A 21,424-nucleotide genomic window follows, 5' to 3' on the forward strand; every position below is an offset into this window, starting at 1 on the left:
TGACTATACCCCTCCAGTTCCTGACCTATTTGCAAAACCTCCTCTCTTCAGTAATGCTAAGTTAACCACTGCTCTCCTATTTTGGGTTTATGCTGTTGCCTCAATAGAAATTCCACTAAAAAACCGAATCAATCTATTTTATTGACAATGGAAATTTATACTCCTACACTTGCATTTGTCAATACACAACACTTGAAGCTTACCTAGTAATTTGCAGTACTTAGATGCCAGTCATCAGAAAAGCACAGAGCAAGGAGAAAACCAAAACAATCGAGCTTTCAAAAGGATGAAGGAGAAGTCCTTTCAGAAGCTGGTAGGTAAAGCTACTCCCCAATAAAATGCAAAAATAAAAAAAAAAGAAGAGTGGCAAGTTTCAATATCAAAGATTTAATTCCTGATACAGACAGCAGAACAGTGACAGAAAGCACTTCCCTTGCACCTCCTCCTGCTCTCCCTCACTCTGCTGAAAAGGAGGCCCAGGATACCGTCAGGACCTGCAGCTCCTTTGCCTTCTCTGCCCTCCCTGCAGCCACAGCAGATTCCTTGAGCCTTTTCAATTGTAGTTATAAAACATGTATTTCAGCATTTGAAGAGTTATACAGTGGGCTGGGGGTTTGGCAAATTCAAAGAAAGATCTCTTTGCTCCACTAAATTACTTTTTGAACGTGCAGAAAAGGGTGTATTCTGTCCAGGACACATTTCCACTGCCTTTAAAGGTTACTACTTCCAGCTGTCAAAACAAATTCAGAAATAAAACTAACCTCTGTTAAAAGTAAATTTTGTCTTGTTAGCTAGAATCAGGTTCTTTGCTTCTGGTAAATCACATTTACTTTAATTCCAATTATTAGATATAAGAGAACATTGTTTTAATGACCTTTCATAAAACTTCTTCCTCTTAGCAGCTATTTTTAAAGCCCAGGAATTAATTACAATTCTTGGTTACCTCAATCATATGTGACTAAGACTGTGGTTCCTAATGCACTTCTACACATCAGCTGGCAAAAATCTGAATGCCTTTGCTCACAACGGCAGCCAAAAGTTTGTTCCTAGTTATTACGAACATATTTTTAGAATATATGTTATTTCAGATTCTCTTCCAATAGCTAAAGCTTCAAGAACTGTGGTGAAAATAGAAACATTTATCATGCTTGGCAAAAATTTTGTTTAAAAAAATGAGTTCTTTGCTCAAATAAAAATCCATCCTAAGAGTTCCCATGTCTTGGCTAAACACCCATTGTAGCCAAAATGAAGAAGTTTAATAAATGAAACAAAAATACCAGATATGACACATGTACTACTTTGTGTCTCCAGCAGGTTTGTAACCTCAGGTATAGTCTTGATGCAATTTCATTACAGTTTTTAGGCTACAACTGCCTCCAGCCTGAACTGCCTGTAACATTAGGAAACCTCACTCCATCTGAAACCATCCTTATAGAAATAGTCCTAGACTAGATCAGTCTTTTTGTGAATTATTTTTATTTAACTAGTCCAAATCAGTTCAGATAGCTCTGCTGCCCTCCCTCCCTGTGTAACAGTATAGTCTGTCACACACTATTTAGTGAAAGCAAAACTAAAATTTGAAGAAAAAAGACTTTTTTAACAAACACTGCCTGGCTGTGCTGAGGAAGAGGGTCTGAGCCAGCTTAGCCCTGACCGGGGGGGAGCTGGGACCAGGTTACCTCCAGAGATCCCTTCCATTCTACATTACTCTGACTTTAGTCTAGTGACCAATCAGATACCTTATCCAGATATAATTTGTATTATATATATTTACAAAGAAATGCTTGAAATCAAGCCAGTTTTTCCACTGAAGCCAGCTGTCCAGTGGTTTTGATAGTGCAACCCCACATTTCCTGGGAGTTTCTATAACCTACAGATAACATACATCAATCAGGCACTTTAAAGATTCCACACTAGCCAAATATTTACAGCTGCTCTACTCCCATGACCGTTGCTGGTAGTATTGCTCTTGTCACACATCCTCTGTTCTCTGGCTATGCAGCTCTTTTTCACTGCACCTGCTCTCCTGCACGGAGCTAGCAGTCACTCTGCTCCTCCCCACTACTGTGCATCAGCCTCACTGCACAGCCTAAATCCACTGACACATGACCTACTTCCCTGACAACCCAGGAAGTAAAGCTTAACCCAGGCTTCAACAGCACCTCAGTTACTTCTTTGCTGTGCCCCATGAACAGAAAAAAATACATTTAACGATGTTTGCAGATAGACCTCTGTGCTGTGTGCAAGGCAGTGACTGAACACATTCCATAGTTTTTTAGCTCATTCGAGACAGAAGAGGTGGCAGCACCAATCCAGCCAACACTGAAGATTTAACAGTTGCTCAGAGTATGTGCCTACATTGGCTTTTTAGTTCAGACCAGGCGTGTGCTCAGAGGCAGAGCTTCCCACGGGCCCCACCTCTGTATTTGATTGGCACTAGGAAGTGCTCCTGGAACACATGAAGAGCAATCCCTGCAGATGGAGCTACACACCCAATGTGCTCCTAATGCTCAGCTGGGAGCATGCCAGCTGTAGCGCTCACTAACAGGGCAGCCTAAGCACCCTACTGTCCCCGCTGTTTGGGAAATGCACATTCCTTTTGTAAATGCTTTCATTTATTTATATACACATGTCCATAGACAGAACAACTTGATCTATACTCTACACATAGGTCTTGGGCCCAAAAACTGGGTAAATGCATGTTACATATGAATACATACAACGTCTATCAACACTTCTGCTACAGTGGTGTTTTTCATATTCCCCAAGAACAGGCTATACAGCTCAAATGGATTTTGATTCCACATATCACAGAAATACCATGTGACTGAACAGCAATTTGTAACTCAGGCAAGTTACTTGTTACACACTTCACTAGTTCAATGAAACCATACCTAGTTGTGTCCCTACTTACTGTAAATGTGCATCTGATTTGAGACCAGTGTGGAAATTACTGGTTTGAAAGGGGGAGAGATTACAGTGGAGATGAACCACATGTTTGTTTGTATTAGGAAGTTATGAACACTGTAATCCTATGCCCACTTCACATGCTCACATTGTTATGTAAAGTGATTGTTTTTAGTTTACAAGCTGCTGTACAGCCTATCCCTAATATATTCCCACAGATGTGTGATTTAACCACTGAGGAACCTAGGAACAGATTCCTGCCATTTCTCTTATAACCATCAACTCTGTTATTTCTTGACTCTCTTATATATCATTGGAGTTGTAAGTGCTGATGGACTTCAGATAAGTCAAGTCCAATTTCTCAAGGGTCATTAATTGTATCTACAAGTATCTACGTATTTTAATGCATGGTCAAGTTCTTATTCATCAAACTTCTATTAACTTCTAACTGAAGTAGAATAACCGATGTTTTTCATCTTTCATATATTTGTATGTATATTAAGTGCATGTATTCATATATCTGCACAACTTACACAAAGTGCATATGCATATTTAGTTATATTTTTTACACATGATCCACTTTATGACTGCTTTTATAACTAAAAAACTCCAACAACACAAAAAACACTTCTGCATATCTGCCTCTGATTCCTAAGGGCTTATGTTTTTTTCTTTCCTTCAGCCAGGGAAAATCTATAGCTTCAATTAACATCAAATGGATCCGAGGGTGCACAGACATGATATTTGTTCCAAACTAAGCACGTTATAATGGAAAGAGATGACATAAGTACAGATCTGTATATACTGACTTTTGGCTAAAATATCTGTGAAGACAGTCACAGTTGAAAGATCCCACTTGACTTCCCCAAACTTTGATGGAGGCAGCCTTTTCCCAGGATGCATTAAGGGAAAAGCTCCATTTCCTAATGATTTAGCACTGATGAGCTGTGATGTGCAGGTGGCCTTTGCAGAGCATCTCTCTGCAGTCTCACCTGGATACACCAGAGCGACCTTTCAGTCACTTCATTGTCTGATGGGAATCGGCAATTCCCGCTTTGATCCCCGAGGCTGTTCCAGGGCAGCTGCTGTGCTGCCCACTCACATTACTCTCCTGTTTCTCCCTGCTGTCAGTACAGAGCTCTGGGAGAGCACAGGCTGCGCTTGCCTCACAACGTTTTTGCTTATAGATCTTTTTAAGTTATCGAGAGTATTTTTAAAATGCTTGGTCACCATTAAGAAAAAGTAAGGAGAATCACTTATCCTGTGCTAATAACTATCTTAATATTCACTTTTGACTCCTACCGCTCTACAGACATAGAATAGCCACAGTATTGTAACTAATGAAAATTCCAATGACAAAACATAAATACACCAAACACTATTCTCATTGACTCTGTGTGGCCTCCAGGTGTTGAGCTCTGCTCCACGAGACCTAGAAGAGACTTGTAACACTGAGACAAGCATCTGATTTCTAGTTCAGCTGCTGACTGAAGAAAGGAAGAAAAAAATAAACAGTCATTTTGAGATAATGTTCAGCTAAATAATTACATTCTAGGAAGGGAAGATGTGACACACGTAACAACAATGCATTACCTTGAGTTCAAGAATCTGAACTACTTAACTCATTTGACTTCATAAAAATAGGCACAATACCTAAGAGTGTACTCAGAATACGGAATTCCTCCCACAAAATTAAATGCTTTTTTTGTAGTCATTTTTGCAGTAATTTTTCTGCCTGTATTTTGACACTAGAACAAAATCTAAGACCACCAGACATCAACCATTTGTGGTGCATGAAAATTCATTTCCATCCCATTGAAGGGCATCAGATATCTCCATTAAAGAATAGCAGGCTTATTTGTTAAATGATTACTATTAATAATTATTTTATAGTTATATATTAAGGATATGTTTAAAAATCTCCATTCCAAATTTCAAAATACTCAATTACCCAGAAACCACTTTGTGTACTCGGGTCAGTAGAACACTGTTATCTCCCTTACAATAGGCCATACTGTTTATACAAACAAAGTTAGCTCTCATGCATCAGCCGTCTATTTATTTAGCAAGATCAGCTATCACTGTAAATCAATTTCCTTGCAAATAAGAAACACAGCTGCTCTAAAACCCACTTAAAACTCTTTCCCACATTCAGTGTTTGGACAAGCAGCAGAACAGATGACAAGAATAGTAAAAAAAAAACCTCACTAGCATATCTAGTGACACACTGAAACAGTCTTCACTTGTACAGTGCTTATTTACAGTGTTTATTTAATGGTTATATATAGTTAAATATGAATCTTTAACTTGAAAAGTATCACAAGAAAAGCTTACAACTGCCATTCAAACTGGATATTATCAGGAGGGTATGTAAAATAGCAGACTGAAAGGTAACTCCTACAATCTGTACTACAGGTTGACTATTCCTGGCATCTACAGTGCAACTCGGTTATAAAATCTAATGCAGATTTCAACTGGAATTAAGTGCTTTCCACACAGACTTATTTCACTGTACAAAACCAGTATCTGGTTGCAGAAGAACTTTTCCTCCTAAATCCATGAATAAGGTCATTGGCAGGTCTCAAACCAGGGGCTGGGGATGTGGAAGCACAAGAACACAGAGAGCACTACAGCACTGCTCATTACAGGTTCTTCTCACTCAAGTTATTTTATCCAATAATCTTTTCATCTACTGTTTTAAATTCGTTGCCATTCAATCTCTGTACCACTCCAAGGAACGCTGGGAAGGATCTCAACACCAAGTTTGGACATGGGGAGAAAAAGAGGCAATGCAAGGGAAGCCAGCACTGCCTTCTGCCTGTCTCAGGTGAGGGTGTGCCCAAGGAGGACATGACTGACTTACAAGCAGGTAAGAAGTATCAGGTTGGACTGTGATTAGAATGATGACACCTGGTTCTAAACAATTATCTGTATATACATGCACACTGGGAAAAAGAAAAAAAAAAAAAAGAAAGCTCTATTAGTATTTTCTTGTTTGTTTGGGGTTTTTTTGTTGGTTTGGTTTGGTTTCTGTTTTTTTTTTTTTAATGTTCACATTCAACAGTCTCTAAGAAATAAAGAACTACAGTGCATTTTCTCAGAAGGTTGTTCATTAAATCACAGCAAAGCTTTCTGAAGCCCAAGTCAAAAAGCTTAAATGTTTAGGATGAGACCGAAAAAATCCTGATGGCCTTCAAGTTTATTTGAAAGACAGATTACAGAATATTATGTAAGGCACAAATCTCAGAACTATTCCCCATTGTATTTACAAATATTATCAAGTTTTACAAGACCATGAATTTTCATAAAAAGTGACATTTTCAAAAAGCTTTTCTTGCTTTAATCCTCCTCCTTTCTTTCGATAGGATTAAATGCTGAAATGGCAGGCTGTTAAATAAGCACACTGAAATGCCAACTGTGAGGCATTTAACTCCACGTATTTACAAATTAACATTTCACAGTTGCTCCAAATTTTGACATTATAGTTTAGTACCTTCAGGCAACTCATTTCAGAAGGTGCTGGATTTGATTTACGTTATTTCTCATTTTACATTCATATGTTATGGCACTGGAATACCTTTAGGTTTCCCTTAATCCCCAGTAAAGGAAATTTAGTTTTATGAAAGGCTGAGAAATATTGCTTTGTTTTTAGGAGCAGGTACCAACAAGCCTGCCTAAAGCAAATTCAAAGCTATCATTAACTTTACCTATAAAAGGCCATATCCATCAAGATAGCACCACCAGAAGTGGAGATCATGGCCTATATATCTGTGTACACACAAATTCCAAGTGCAATACTGAAAGATGGTGTCATAGATCTTCCCCTTCAGCACTTCAGTGCTGAGCACAATGTTCAGAATGACCTGGAGAAAACATCAAGTGGTGTTCCTAAAAAAAGCATTGGGATGCTTACCTTAATTCTTTAATTCTTTCTATTATTAGGTTACTTCAGAGGACATTTGTGTGCTCCTGAGACAACTGCTGATTATGGGCTACTAGCTGTGGCATTTTAGATGGACATTTTTTCTTTGCAGATCATGGAATGCAGTGTCTGTATTGCTAAAGTTAATATTTACAGAAGAGGTTTCAAAAAAAATCATAATAAATCCCCCTGCCAACAACAAAAAGCCTCACCACTACCTGTAGCAGTATGAAACTGTGGCTATTCTTACAGTACCACTTGAGAAAACTTGGAACAGATAGATCCATTTTGGTTTACAGTTGAGCACCTCTCCCCATTACTTTATATTCATAAAACCAATAAAAAGCACATGCCATTTACAGTTTGTGTTTCCTGGGTGTAACAGTATCAGAAGATACCACTCTCTTTTTAAGAGTTTCTGTTGTTTGTAGAGAACCAATTTATCTGTCAGAACCATCAGTATGCAGAAAAAGGAAAGATGACTACAGAGATCTGCAGGGCAGCTTATGAGAAACAAGATTCTTGTACCTATACAACTACACTCTGGATTCATTCCTCTCTACAGTGCTGGAACCAGAGAAAAGTGCCAGTGCTTGCCACGTTCAGGACAGCTGAGCACCCACAGAGCAGCCAGTGTACAGGGTGCTCAGGGCTGCAAAGCCACCTCAGGTCAATGGTGCTGATACTTCAGGCTCATTTCTGTGTCCATTCTTAGGCCAGCTCTAAGTAAGGTATATATATTTTCCTTCTATGCACAGAGAAACTCTGATTTCTACAAACAAAAAGAACTGTTCTGTTTCTTCTTTGGAGCACATTTGTGTAGAGTGAACCCTGTGAGACTCTTGCTGCTGACTTTACCTGTGCCAGCATTTATGTATAGTGTTGTGAAAAAATAACGTGATTTTTCAGCAGAAATCAATCTAGTATTGCTTAGTGGCAGTTCAGTGGACATAACCATCCACATTTATGACACAGCCTCCACTCAATATCCACAAACATATATCCATTTATTTAGACATATCTAATTATTTACCCATAGAACATGTTTAGTGATCCAATGCTGCTAATGCTAATTACTACATCCTATCCATACGTACTTTTTACATAGCAACGCACTAATTGACATTAACTCCAGCAGCATGTACTACTAATTAAGATATCTAAGAATGTTTACATGTTTCACATGGGAATGTGCCAAGTCACTTCTCTGCAGTCCTACTGGTGTTTCAGCTTTGATAAACAGAAGGCTGAGACACCTCTGTATTGTGACAGACATTTCAATAATGCTCCAGATATATTCACTAACACAGCCCCTCTTCTCAAAATCAATTGTGACACCCACTAATATTCCATAAATAATGGGATCAGATGAAAGTCTCGCCAAAATTCATTACGATGTATTAAAGCTGTCTGATCTTTTGTCAGCACTACTGACATAATCAACAGAATGAAAATGCCACAGAGCATGGGAAGTTGTGAGAAGTTTCCTCAGGAGCACTGCAGAACACAGTTGGAATCAGAGGATGTGCTGTCAGGCCTTTGTGAGGCCTGGAACATTGAGACCCCTTCCAACCTGAATGTATCTCTCAACTCAGACCACCGTTCCTCTTCGGTAGTTTGTGAAGTTGTTATTCATTCTAACAACTTCATCTTGAGTAAGCACTGCACATGAGTGCATTAAAACATGGATTTACTATTACTGCCAGCAGCTGCCTCATGGTTAACATTGCATTAGGGCTAAAAATCACACGAGGGATACAAGTAAACTTTTAGTTTGAAAAACATCACAGTGTCTTTTCTTTATAAAGCAAATTGCTATTTAACTATTCACAGTTATAATTTCTGAGAAAAAAAACCAACTACTAAGTTCCAGTGCTAAATGTGTCAGCAACACTTTTGTTGTTGAGGATCTTTGGCAACACTCCTGTCACTCTGGGGGATGCCCTAACATTTTGTAACTTAACTTGTATATTTAACCTGATTTCCTAAGGAAAAGTTTTCCATGATTTCTCTAATCTGTTGAATATAAGTTGAGAGCAAAAAGTAGTTCTGCAAGTTGCTAATTTTCATTTTCCATATCAAGATTTTCAAAAGCAGGATTTTAAGACCAGCCACCTGCCTAGTGGCCTGAATTCAAGGTGGCTGAGCACAGTGAATTCCTCACAGTGCCAGCTGAGCCAGAGATGCAGTAACTCAAGGAGTCTCTGCTCTCTGGCAGTGCTCACACAACACCTAATGAAGGACTGCAATACAGATGCAGAGAAACCCTCCTGTGCACTGCAGGCTAGATTTTTAACAGCTCAGAAGTTTTCAAAAACTGGCATTTCATTTAAAAACCTGCCATTTCATTTCAGATGCTGAAACAGAAGATGAGTTCTTGAGAATCTCAAACAGAGTACTTTTCCATAGTTTTGAAAAGAAGCCATTCCACCCTCGAACAGTTTAGTCCTACTGCCACCTGCTGTCACAAACACCAGTGCCACGCTGTCTGCACAGCGTTCTTCCTTTCCTCTTCTGCTGCTAAGAATGTAAAACAACATGTTCTAATAATGCTACTCAACATTATCTAAAAGTAATCAGAAAGTAATTTCCAGAGAAGTGTGCTGATAAACCACTGCACTCCCACCTTCATTGCCAGAGCATCAACCCTTGCAGATTTGTGCACACTTTGTCCCTAAAAAGGGTCATTCACATCAGTAAGTGATTTTTTGTTTTGGGGTTTGTTTGGTTTTCAACCCCAGAAATATTGCTTCCTTCTGGAAAATTCTGAAATATTTATTATTATTATTATTAGGAAAGGACTAAGGCTATAAACTGGACAAAGGCTGAGTTGCTCCTACTTTATACTTATGTGATCATGCAAAGAGGCTTAAATATTTAGATTAAACAAACTCAAAAGTTACACAAAATTAAAAACTGCTACGTAAACCAGATTCTTTAGCAAACACTGTAGGATTCACATGCTTTAAAAACAAGTTGGAGATCCAAGACAATTGCCAACGTTTGCACAAAATGCAGGGGAAAGGGAGGCAGTCAGTCACTCAGCCCCCTCTGCTCACCGTGCCTTCAGCACTCCCAACAGAAGGAACAGCTACTGGGGTTCACATCAAAGTGAATCTTCCTCACCACTTTCTAAACACTGCCCCACCCACAGAGGAACAGGACTATCAAAACACATCCTTCACACTACTTACAGATGGAGATTTGACAATACAGTCACACCAGGCACAGTTTCAAGCAGAGGTGTGATAACTGAACATGATGTTATCCATACATGCCAATTTGACAGTGAAATACTTTGGGTTAAAAAGTAAATAACTGCTCTGCTATGTTTTGGTTTCATTTTTTCCTACTATATCACCCATTTCATTGCCCAAAGAACACACTTTCTAGACAGTGTATTAAGAGCTTAAGACAAACTGCAATATATAAAGATTATACTATACTTTTTACCGTTTTAATAGAACTTCTTGATTTTTCTTCCCAAACATTACTGCTCAGTTCCATTGTGCAATGAACATTTGTTTCTCTTTCATAGGATCCAAACATAAATAACCTGAAATAGAAAAGCCCACAGTAAGAATTGTAATAGTATTACACATACCCCAGATAATCACACATCCCACATACTCACCATTCTTCATTTACACACTATTACTATTATCATCAATGTGTACACATAGAGAAGTCACACAGAACAGATTCCACATGCACAGTCTAACACCAAAAGAAAGACACTGCCACCCTCTAGTGGAAGAACTCCAAAAAATATAAAATATAAGAAAATTTTTAGCTAGGGATTTTTTGTTTGAGTTGGGGTTTTTTTGTCTGCTCTGTTCCCTCTTTTCTTTTAATAAAGTTCAATCAGCAGACCAGCATTTTTTCCATAAATAACTATTTTTTTATTTTAAGAAAATCAACAATTTTAAGAAAAGCTGCAAGAGTCTTCCATTTCAGTCTTAAACTTCACAATGTACTGAAGCTCTTCTTGGTTTAAGAGAGCACTAGTGTAGATTAATCTAAATTTTAACAGTTTACCACTGCTTATATTTATATTTCACTAAACTGGGATCCTCATATCTATAGTTCTTTGCAACATTTATAAAAAAAAAGTGCTTCTTCATGCATGATACCCTATTCCAGAAGGCTACAAAGCTTTTCAGGCAGATATGAGTACTAGAAAAGAAAAAAAAAATTAAGTAAAGCTATTGAAAACAAGTTTCACCAACATCTAGAATGAGTGAAATTAATCCAATTCAAGGGAAAACACCTCTTTGGTTATGACACCTCTCAAGCTTGCATTGCAGCAGGGAGAGAGAAATACATCTTTCTTTCCCATGTCCCTCAATGAAGAATTTCTTTAAGTAGTTTTCAGCTGTGCACATGAACGCCTGGGGCAGATGAGAGGGGAAGATGACGTCTGGGTCGGTCCCCAGCACACCTGACTGACAGTCTGTTGTTTTGGGCTCAGGTTTTGTGGCTGTACCTGTAACCCCACCTTCAGAGGGACAGTCCACATGCTCCAGTGCAACCCTGCAAGCAGCAGATGTCACCCTCATTTCCAGCCCGACCTTCAGCACTATTGATATGGTTACTGTAAGCAGGAGTCCAGACTCAGAACCAACCAATTAGGTACTCTGGACAAGACTAAGCTTGTCCAAGGTTACTTGAACTGACAAATTCATCCCTTCTTTGCTCATTTTTAAACCATCCCCAGCAACCCTCTGTGGCTTTTCTCTTTTGCTTTCAGTAGTTGCTTTTGAGTAAAACAGGTTTTCCTCGGTGTCTCACTGGTATCAGACAATTCATTAAAGCTTTTCAGCTGATCACTGGTTGCACACATTTCATCTTCTGGCCGCTTGGACACATTCTCGGGGAATTTTCCAGGGGTACTTATTATCCCTTGAAAATATCAGCACAGTAGCTATTTAGCTGTCTTGTACTGGATGGAAGAACAAGGACACGGAATAGCTCAAAACCGGAATAAAACAATTTTCAGCCAGCACTGTAACATAAAAGTCACAAAAACAATGAGCCACATTAAGATTTCACCTTACAGCAGGTTACCAGCAGTCAGCTGGAAGAAACACATCACAAGACAGCCAAACTACACATCTAAATTTTAAAGAGCTCTCCATGTTGGAGTTTGGAGTTCAATTTCCAATTTCAGAAAAATATAAAACCTTCTGGGGCACTGAATAAAACTGAAAACCACACAGAATTTGAAGTGATCTTTCATCCTGGAAGGAGAATGAAAGAATGAAAAGTTCTCAGGTCCCTGTGGCAGATAGGAGTGCAAAAGGCCTGCACATCAGCATATGCAGGGCTGCACCACTGAGAACTGGCCCAGGCCAGCCTCACACCATCCCGGAGTGCTGACGGAAAAGGGACGTTTTATCTTTGTTACTGTCGTGTACACTGTATACTACTTCTGTTACTACCAAAATCCTCCACGTGTCTTTCAGCTTCTGCCTCATCAATATCTTCAGAGGCAAAGTAAGCAAGAATATTCATTTACTCACAGAGGGACTCTATGGACAGCAGTTGCAGTTATTGAGTTCAAAAGAAGGATGGGACAAGATCCCAATTACTATGGGACCAACAGTCAGATGTGCAGGCTGAGAGGTGTCAGTTGAGGCAATTTTCATGTGCGTGTTTTCAAGTTGCATAAAACAGATTAAGTCAGACCCAAAGCTTAAAAGACCTGACAAAGCAGCAACTGCCTCCTCTCGCAGCCATCTGATAAGCATCTGTGACAGCTGACAATGCTGAGAGGTCAGAGGATGATGTCAAACTGAGTAATCTGGGTTCTGAATGCAAACAAACACAACAGCAGTTAGATGTTGGTGATGTTACACAGTGTTTCAGATTGGAAAGAGCACAAAAATATACCTTGTACATTCAATTAATGTGACTTTTAGTCGACCTTCTGTCAATAGAAAATCCTGTATGCAGAGGTCTCGATCTTCGTATTCATCAGCTGGCAATGCTTGAAATGGAAAAAATGGCTTGAACCTGAAAAACAGAGAACGGTCTCATCTTAATTCAAATAAATAAAGAGCCCTAGCACAGAGAAATATAAAAAAGGTAATAAGATTACAATAAATCTTAAACGCTCCTAAAGAGAAATAATACCATTCCTACATATTTACTGATCAAAAGGAACAAGTAGGAGCTACTAAAGTTTTTTGAATGCAGCAGACTGGACAATATAAACAAAGAATTCTTCACAGGAAGAGACTGAGTTATATTGACTAGTGCAGGTAATTTTGAGAAAGTGAGAAGTTGATAAAAATCATACAGTATGTTTATGATTGCAAACATATTTAATACAAAAGTCCTTTTGCAGTAAATATCTTACCAGGTCTTTAATTTCTAAGTTCATCTGCATAAACATCGTAGCACTGAAAGGTGAAAATGTAATATGACCCTAAAGCTTAAGCTTTTTATGACAGTGTTGTACTAGAGGACTGGTGCACCCTAGCAGACACTACACTTCAGTTACACAGATTGATTCTTCTCTCACTTTGTGAAAAACTTTCAGTTGCTCTTTTTAGCCACTCTTCTTGAATTAAAATAAAGATACAGGTATTCTAAATATTTGCTCTTGAGCTTTTTTTCCCTCATCACAGCATGTGACTCACAGGAAAAGCAGCTCATGTCGAAGATACTGTGTTTTACACACGTTATCTCACCACGTAATTCCCTCTCTGATTAGAATATGCTGAGTTATAAATAGCAATCTCATTTTGAAGCGATAGTGCTGCAGTGTCAGACACAGCCAGGGTGTGAGGGAGGGAGAGGCTGCACAGCTGCAGCCCCAGCACACGCTGGCACACACGCAATGCCAGCAGCACACGCTGGCACACACACACACACACACATGCAATGCCAGCAGCACACGCTGGTACGCACGCAATCCCAGCAGCAGGGGCCACAACCCTGCAGAAAGGAAGATACCACAGGATGTGCACTAAAGGACTTGAAAGAACTCTTGCAGGGCATTGCTTCTTTCTCTATTCATTGCTCCCCTTTCCTAGCACTGCCTTGTGCCTCGGTTTCCATCCTGACACAGCCCCCCAGCAATTATTTCTGTCGAGGAGATTTAGGACAGAGGATCTGAGCCCCACAGACTGCAGGATGGATCTGCCTTTCCAGGAGAAAGAAGTCTTTCATAAGGACTGTTTGCTCAACCATCACAAGCATCTGCTTGTCACATTCAGAGATCACAATATGTTCAGGAAACAGTCACATGGATCTCAACTGAGGGGTTTCAGAAACTCCCATAAATAATGGAGCATCCTTTAACTGTCAGCACACTCTGGGGAGGGAGCTCGATGCTCCCAGTCAAGGCACTCCTCAACAGCCTCGGACAGAGCCATGAGAAAGACATTTCTTTTGTTCTCTTTGTGAATAAACACAACTCAACACTCCAGCTCTTTTCCTGAAACCCCATTCAGCTTCTAACTTTAATTTGATTCCAAGTTTCTCCCTCATTAACTCCTTCAGGAAGAAAACCATTTTGATGTAGGTCAAGTGAAAAAATTCAATTTTAAACACTTTATTCCGATTTTTTTTCTTTCAGTCTTGCATGACACATATGAAACTATTAAATCACTCTGGGCCACGGTTTATGTTTATGAGCCTACTATAAACAACAAACTCAAAATATTCCTTGTGCATGTAGCCTGGTATGGTATTTGCCTCATATCTTCCTTTATAGTTCTTGAATAATTAAAGTAATAGTAAGGATCACAAGAGTAAGGAACACACCACCAAGATGATCCCACTATTTTCATTCTACAGGAGTTGGTATCACTTCAGGGCCTGGTCCCCTCCCCACTCTGAGCCACCCCCAGCTATCACAGCACACTCTGCCCTTCACATTTCTCACTTCAAGCACAAACTGTCGAATTTATTTTCAGTTTGGGGAGCAATCAAAAGGTTCAGCTAACTACAGAACAGAACTAAATCACAGTCCTGTTCATATTGCCTCTTCCACCTGATGCACGGAAATGCAACTCAGGCACTTGTAAAGTGTATAAACTTCAAAAAGAATGATTGACACCAGATATTTTAAGACATGTAACAAGTCTTCTCTTCTTACATTGTGTGTAATTTAAGATGAAGTTTACATCTACAAAAAATCTGAAATATTAGAATCCACTCCTAAAGAGGCATAATCACCTTAATTAGATTTTAAAAGTACTTATCATCTAACATTTACAGTTATTAGATACTGTAATGTAAACTGCTTAAATCATTCTTCAGATTGAAGATACAAAAATGGAATTCATCCTTTTTTTGAGAAAAAAACCCAAACCAACCCCAGTACTATGCTTTTTAAAAGACTTTGCAAAAGCAGTTCTCCAGCTGCCACTAATTCCAGAAGGAAAACGCTGCAGAACTGTGCCAGTATTCATAGTCAGGGGACCTTAATAATTCAAATTATACTGATTCATTATAGAAATCTACTAATTTCAGCTTTACTCACACCCATGAAAGTCTGGCTTACAAGCAGCCTGAAAAACATTGCAACAAACAGTGTTTATTTTCCAGGAAGTTTTATGGTAAACTTCAGATCAGATCTAGTACCCTACCCCCTGTGTTACAGGATATTCTGCCCCAGACGTGGGAGGCCCTTACACACAAGTTCTCAATATATGAGCAGTCACTTTTTTTTGTAACCAAGACCTCAAGAGAAAAAGGAAAGGATTTTATTATTCCCTTTTTTCTTCAAAGATGTTTCACACCGTTCCAGATTCTTAAGCTACAGTGTTCTTTCTTCTCAGTAACTCTGAAATATATCTTGAATCAGACACTCAAGATAGACAATTTTAAAACTTCAGTTTGTTCTTATTCTACAAGAATAAATGGAAACAGTCCAGTATATGCTTCCAAAAAGACAGTAGAATTTTTTCCCTGCATATGTGACAGAGGTCATTGTGAATTCAAGGAGAGTCTTAAAGAGATGGTATTACTGTGAGTACTGAAATAGCCACAGGTAAAAAATTATGACTCAGACTTATCAAAACTACTTTCTTATCAGCACAAACAAGATTGATTTTACCATGCACAGACTATTTTGCATTTCCAGAACACTGTCCAAGTTCCAAATTCCATAAATACTGAAAAGCTTTGTTAACTCAATGAAGTCAATGCCTGCTTGATACCAGAGTCTTCAGGTGGTATTTTTTGTTTGGGTTTGGGGTTTTTTGTTTGTTTGTTTGTTTTAGCTGAAGCAAACTGTTGATTCAAATTAAGAAAAAGATATCCAAATTCTGCTATATTGTAGTTTCAGACAGGATGAAGACAAGTTGCCCTGCCTAACCAGAAAGCCTGAATTATTGTGGTTCTGCTCCAAGTGGGACAGAAAATGCAGAATATGTTCTTTTGTTCACATAGGGTTGGAAGAGCAGCAGGTGTGGTTTAGCAAGCAGCTTTGAGGCATTCAAGGAGAACAGCAGCAGGAAAAAAAAAACACCAGAAAATAAGCAAATAAACCCAAGCCACCCCAAAACTACCTTTAGCCAGCTGGATTAGAGACTGATTCCAGTGACTGATGCCAGCAAAACACTGGCTTTTGCTCACTTCAGCAGTATATTCCCCCACAAGGAGGTCTCCAGTCTCGACAAACATCATCTCTGCAATACTGGTTAGAGAGAAAAGATGATGTTCTAATAGAAGTCTAAGCTCCGAACATGACTCATTCATTGAGCTCAAGGGTTTTAATCCCCTCCTCTAAACTCCAGCCTATGTCCACATGAAACAAATGACATCTCTCAGACTGCCTAGAGAGAAAAAAACTCACTGCCGAAAGCAGCTCAGACAGCTGTAAGCCTAAAGTGAAAAATATTTGTATCTGTTCTGAATTCTAGGCATGATAGCTTGCCAAGGTTTATCCTCACTCCTCCAGTTAAGCTTTAAAAATGCTCGAACTACAGAAGCTTCTCCTCAATCCACGTTTATCCAGGCACTTCTGAGGAGACACAGGATGGTCCAATTCACACCCTGGGAGCCTCCCAAAGAGCTGCAGATGGTCCTGGGCCTGAGCTAGACTATTTCCAAAGCTGAGGGGCTGACAGCTGACCCTGAAGCTGTGGGCAGCAGTCACAGAGGCCCTGGGCTTCAGAGAGCTCAGAGCCTGCAGTGGTGGGACCCAGGCCATGGCCAGGTACCTGCCACCTGTCCCCAAGCAAAGGTGACACCACTGGTGAGTCACAGCATTTCATTCCTAAATGGGCTGTAAATGGGATCAAATGACAGCAGCTCAGCTCATGGCCTGTGGCACCGCTGCTGACAATCAAATACAGGAAGGGCTCGTGACATTAATTAACAGGAAGGATTTCTGCACTTTCCAAATCCTGCACCACTGATGGCAAGCACTTGTGATTACATTGGAAAGAAGCAGCTTCTCAAATTGCTACACTCTTTGCCTACCAAACCCATCATGAATTTGGATACTTTCTCTAATTTGCCCTTCTTTCAGAGGAACAGAGAAAAAAAAGAAAAAAAGTGAGTTTTTGCGGTATTGTTTTAAAACAATACCACTGACTTACACTGCTGTTCCCACCCCAACTCCCCTTCTAATCCACTGGGCTCTTTGCTTGGAAACATTAGAATTTGTTTTGTTTCTTCTAACATATTGCATCAAGTTTTGTTAACAAGTATGTAGTTATTCTTAAAAAGAAAAAACAACTGTTGAGGTTTTTAGAATTACACTGCATCATATCCTATTTAATTACTAAGGAACTATTCACCAAGCCACATCATTCACAAAGGTAACTCAAACACCACCATGAAGCCTTCTGCCATGTCACTGCAAGACTGATCTTCCATTTCTACTCTTCCTATTTTAGCTTAGGCAAACAGGAATAATGTTTTAAGAGATTTACTACACATAATCTTGTACCTAATGCCATTATTAAAGTAGATCACAATATTTGTACACTGAATGGGCATTTTCCATAACTATGTTGCCATTAAAACTGATACAAGAAAATAAACTAAAGCTTAGCACTCTCAGTTAAGAAAGTCAGGAACAGAGTATGTAAATGTTACTATTTCCATCAGATATCCACAGATAATTTTAAAATCCTGGACAGAGAGTAATAAATAATTTTGTACATTTACATCTCGAATTGTCCCTGTAAGTTTTTCAGCTAAAGCAACACAAAATTGCTAAAAAAATGAATTCCCAAATGATAATCCTAATTTAATTTTATGCTAGTAATATCTAGCAATTAATTACTGTCTTCAAGTATAAGTGTAACAGTCTGATTAACTGTATCATCAGCTGATCTCTGTAATACACTCTTCACTGCAGACAGAGCCTTATGACATCTTGTAAGTCTCCAAAAACGTGTGAAGTGTATTGCTGTAGTAGAATTCCTGTATTTTTCATTGCCAGAAACAGCTTCAGTGGAGTGGGCTGGGCACACTGCTCCTCACAGGCCCTTCAGGCTGGGCAGAGTTCAGGGAACTGCTGCAAGCTGCACAAGGGAACTGAGATGTTACAGAGGTAACTTGTGCCCATACACTCGTGTCTCTCAACTGAGAGAAATGCAATCCCAGCAGTAAATTCTTTAAACACAAACTCAGTGACATCAGCAGAAACTACTCAAAGAAATGATTTGTAATTCTGTGTTCAGCTTAGTGTGTGACAACTAACCTGACAAATTTTAACAAAATGACTCTCAATAGCCCTTCACATAAACTGGCATCCATGCCCATTTCCAAAGTGAGAATTTATCCACTGTCATAAACAAGCCTTCTTCAACTTTCAAATGTCAAAATAAAACTTCCAGGAGAGCATTTTTTAAAATTATTTGAAGTATTGATATTCAGCATCACACAGAATAGAACCTCCTTGAAATAATTGTTCCCAGCTAACATTTACAATATTGGATTATTGCTTCTTCTGGATAAAAGCACAGTTTGAGATCATCATGCAAAGGTTTTTGTAGTTCCATAATTCGTGGATTTTAGTCGACTGGGGTGGCACAAATTATCTATTAATATTACCTACCTACGTGGGTTGCTAATTTTTCTCCATACTCATTTTAGACAATGAAGTTTAGTAATCCTAGGAGAAGTTTTAAATTTAAAATCTTTTACTATACTGTAAAGAAAAATAATCCCAAAAATAACCAAATATTGAAATAGTTTAAATCAAACAAGTGTGAACACGAGCTGTAAACACAGGAGCACATCAGGTGACTTCAGGCAATCTCTGCAGGAATGCAGGATAAGCAGTTTCCCACAGAAACCCAGGAACATGAAAGGACTAGCTCCAATAATGAATCCAGCAGCCTGAACTAAGCTCCAGCAGCACTGGAGCACCACCCCATTCCACCCCACCGATGACTGACACCTACTGTCCTTGCCCAGGCTGCCTATTTAAGAGCTTTCGGATCAAGTGGCATTTGCTAATAAAAAGATTAGCTATTTCACATGTTTAATAGATATAAAATAGGTTCTGCAAAAGGCTCACGCATTTTTACATCAAATGAGCTACTGAGAAATATATTAGCTACACAGTTTTGGAGGTAAATTCTGTGTCTCTATCCCTGGAAGTAATCTCCTTCAAGGAAAACTCAGTGTTCAGTTCTGTGTCACAGGTGGGGGACATTAGTCATACTATCTGTGCACAGAGTGCCAAAACCAAAATCCAGCCTGGAGAAGGGGATTCAGAACAGCCCAACTGCAGTGCCTGAACACACCTACCTGCTCCAAGAGACAGGCTCAGAACCAAACCTGGGCACTTCTTAGATGCCTACAGTCCAGTAATGTGATGAACTTCTACATGCCCTGTGTTTACCTTGAAATAAGTTACCTTTCAGAAAATAAAAAGTGCTCCTGCTTATTTCATATTTTATTTAAAGGAATTGAAAGCAACACAGATTACGGCAATTGAGTCAAAAGAAACAGTGAGGCTTTACCACCAATTTCTGCCCAGCACAAAGGACTCAGATCCTGGGAGCTTTTTTAATGCTTCTGAACACTACAAGATTTTGTAGCTACAACAGGCATGCTGTTAACAAAGAGAGAAGGAAAAAAAGATCTCTTCTTTCCTTTCAGCAGTAGCAGAAATGAGAATTTCAAACAGGAGTGCCCTATAAACTTAACTAAGAGAGATTGATATCACAACTACAGTAGAAACCATTCAAAAAGAAAAACTCTCCCTTTGCAGAACCTCTGAGAAAGGTCTCTCTACTGGCTGCTGATTTCTGAAGTTAAGACATGGTCACAATCCCAAGCTCTATTTCCAGTACTTCTGCATGTAATGACATCATATGAATAATATATACTTTTTAAATTTTATAATTTTTCCAATACCTCTATTACCATATTATGAAGTAATTTCTATTATAAAACCTATAAAATCAAATCAATAGCTATTTACATTACTTCTTGGCTTAAGTTTTGCCAAAAATAAGAAACTGCTATGTAACTCTCAAATTGCATTCTATAGTGCTAAATTAAAATAGGCTTGTCTAATTGTTCTTCCCAGTGAAATTCAATACAGCCCCAGCTTCCAAATAAAGCATAAAGCTATTTAACATGACTATCCTGGAAATGATCAGTTCCAAAGATAATTCATGTTGGAAGGGACCAGATGAGGTCATCTCAATACCCAACAGAGAAATGTTAGAAGCAATCCATTGAAACATTACTTCTAAAGAAAAGAAAGTCCATCCCCTCTGTGGTAGCATGCTTTAAAATAAAGCACAGTTTCTCAAAACAGGCTAGTATCAATACTTAGCTTTTTCTTAATGTAACAAACTGAGAAACAAAGTATTCTTAAAATACACAGGACTGACTCACTGCTTAGGCAGTACCTGATCTACTTAAGAGCCTAAATGGATGAACTGGCAAGATGTTATATTTAGAAAAAAGCAGCAGCTGTCGTATTTTTTCACATCCTTTCTTAAGAAATACCAGGAAGTTAAATTCTGGTGGGAGACAAGACTGCAAGCACTTCCTCCTCAGCCCCAACATGCACACAAAACCCAAAGCTGTCCAAAGTCTACAGAAGCGAGCCCAGGGCCTGTTCAAACCAGCCAAACGACACCCCTGGTTACGAGCAGGTTGGACAGCAGAGCATCACAGACCTGCACCTGCTGCCTGCTGCGATGGGGGCAGAGCAAGGTTGCCACCATAAGAGCTTAATCAAAGGTTAACGAGCGAGGTACAGCTCTTCAGAGAACTGACACGGATGAACACATGAATGTTGCCACAGCACCATCACACAGAGAGACAGGCACCTGTCCTGGCTTCATGTCTGTAAATCATAAACGTGCCACGGCAATGCAGCGTTCACCACCTGTGTTAACCACCTTATCCTACCATTAAAAGACATGATACAGAAAGGTACAACCCACATGAACAATGTCTACAGTATTAAAGAACTGTTTGAGTGTATACAATGAAAAACCAAACAAACAAACTCCGCTTTGTGCTGACAGTATTCATTGTCATTCTCTAGTAAAAGAAACCTACATGAAAAACACAGTGCCAAGGAGAGCTGTGTGGGTGCAAGACTGACTGAATACAGTTCCTCAGAGTGCCAGCATTGGACATCTGGAGACAGCA

General features: G+C 39.2%; 1 protein-coding gene across 1 annotated transcript in view; it reads right to left on the reverse strand.

The window, feature by feature from the left end:
• Nucleotides 1-21,424, reverse strand: part of PDZD8 (PDZ domain containing 8) — a 46,770-nt gene that overhangs the window by 21,281 nt on the left and 4,065 nt on the right. The window contains exons 2-3 of the mRNA XM_050340849.1: nucleotides 12,722-12,844; nucleotides 10,283-10,385 (exon numbers count right to left, since the gene is read on the reverse strand). Of these exons, the coding sequence (XP_050196806.1) occupies nucleotides 10,283-10,385; nucleotides 12,722-12,844 (226 nt within the window). The remainder of the gene's footprint in view (nucleotides 1-10,282; nucleotides 10,386-12,721; nucleotides 12,845-21,424) is intronic.

This window comes from Myiozetetes cayanensis, unplaced genomic scaffold (genome assembly GCF_022539395.1).
Source record: "Myiozetetes cayanensis isolate MyiCay16 unplaced genomic scaffold, myiCay2020 scf10, whole genome shotgun sequence".
NCBI classification, from domain to species: domain Eukaryota; kingdom Metazoa; phylum Chordata; class Aves; order Passeriformes; family Tyrannidae; genus Myiozetetes; species Myiozetetes cayanensis.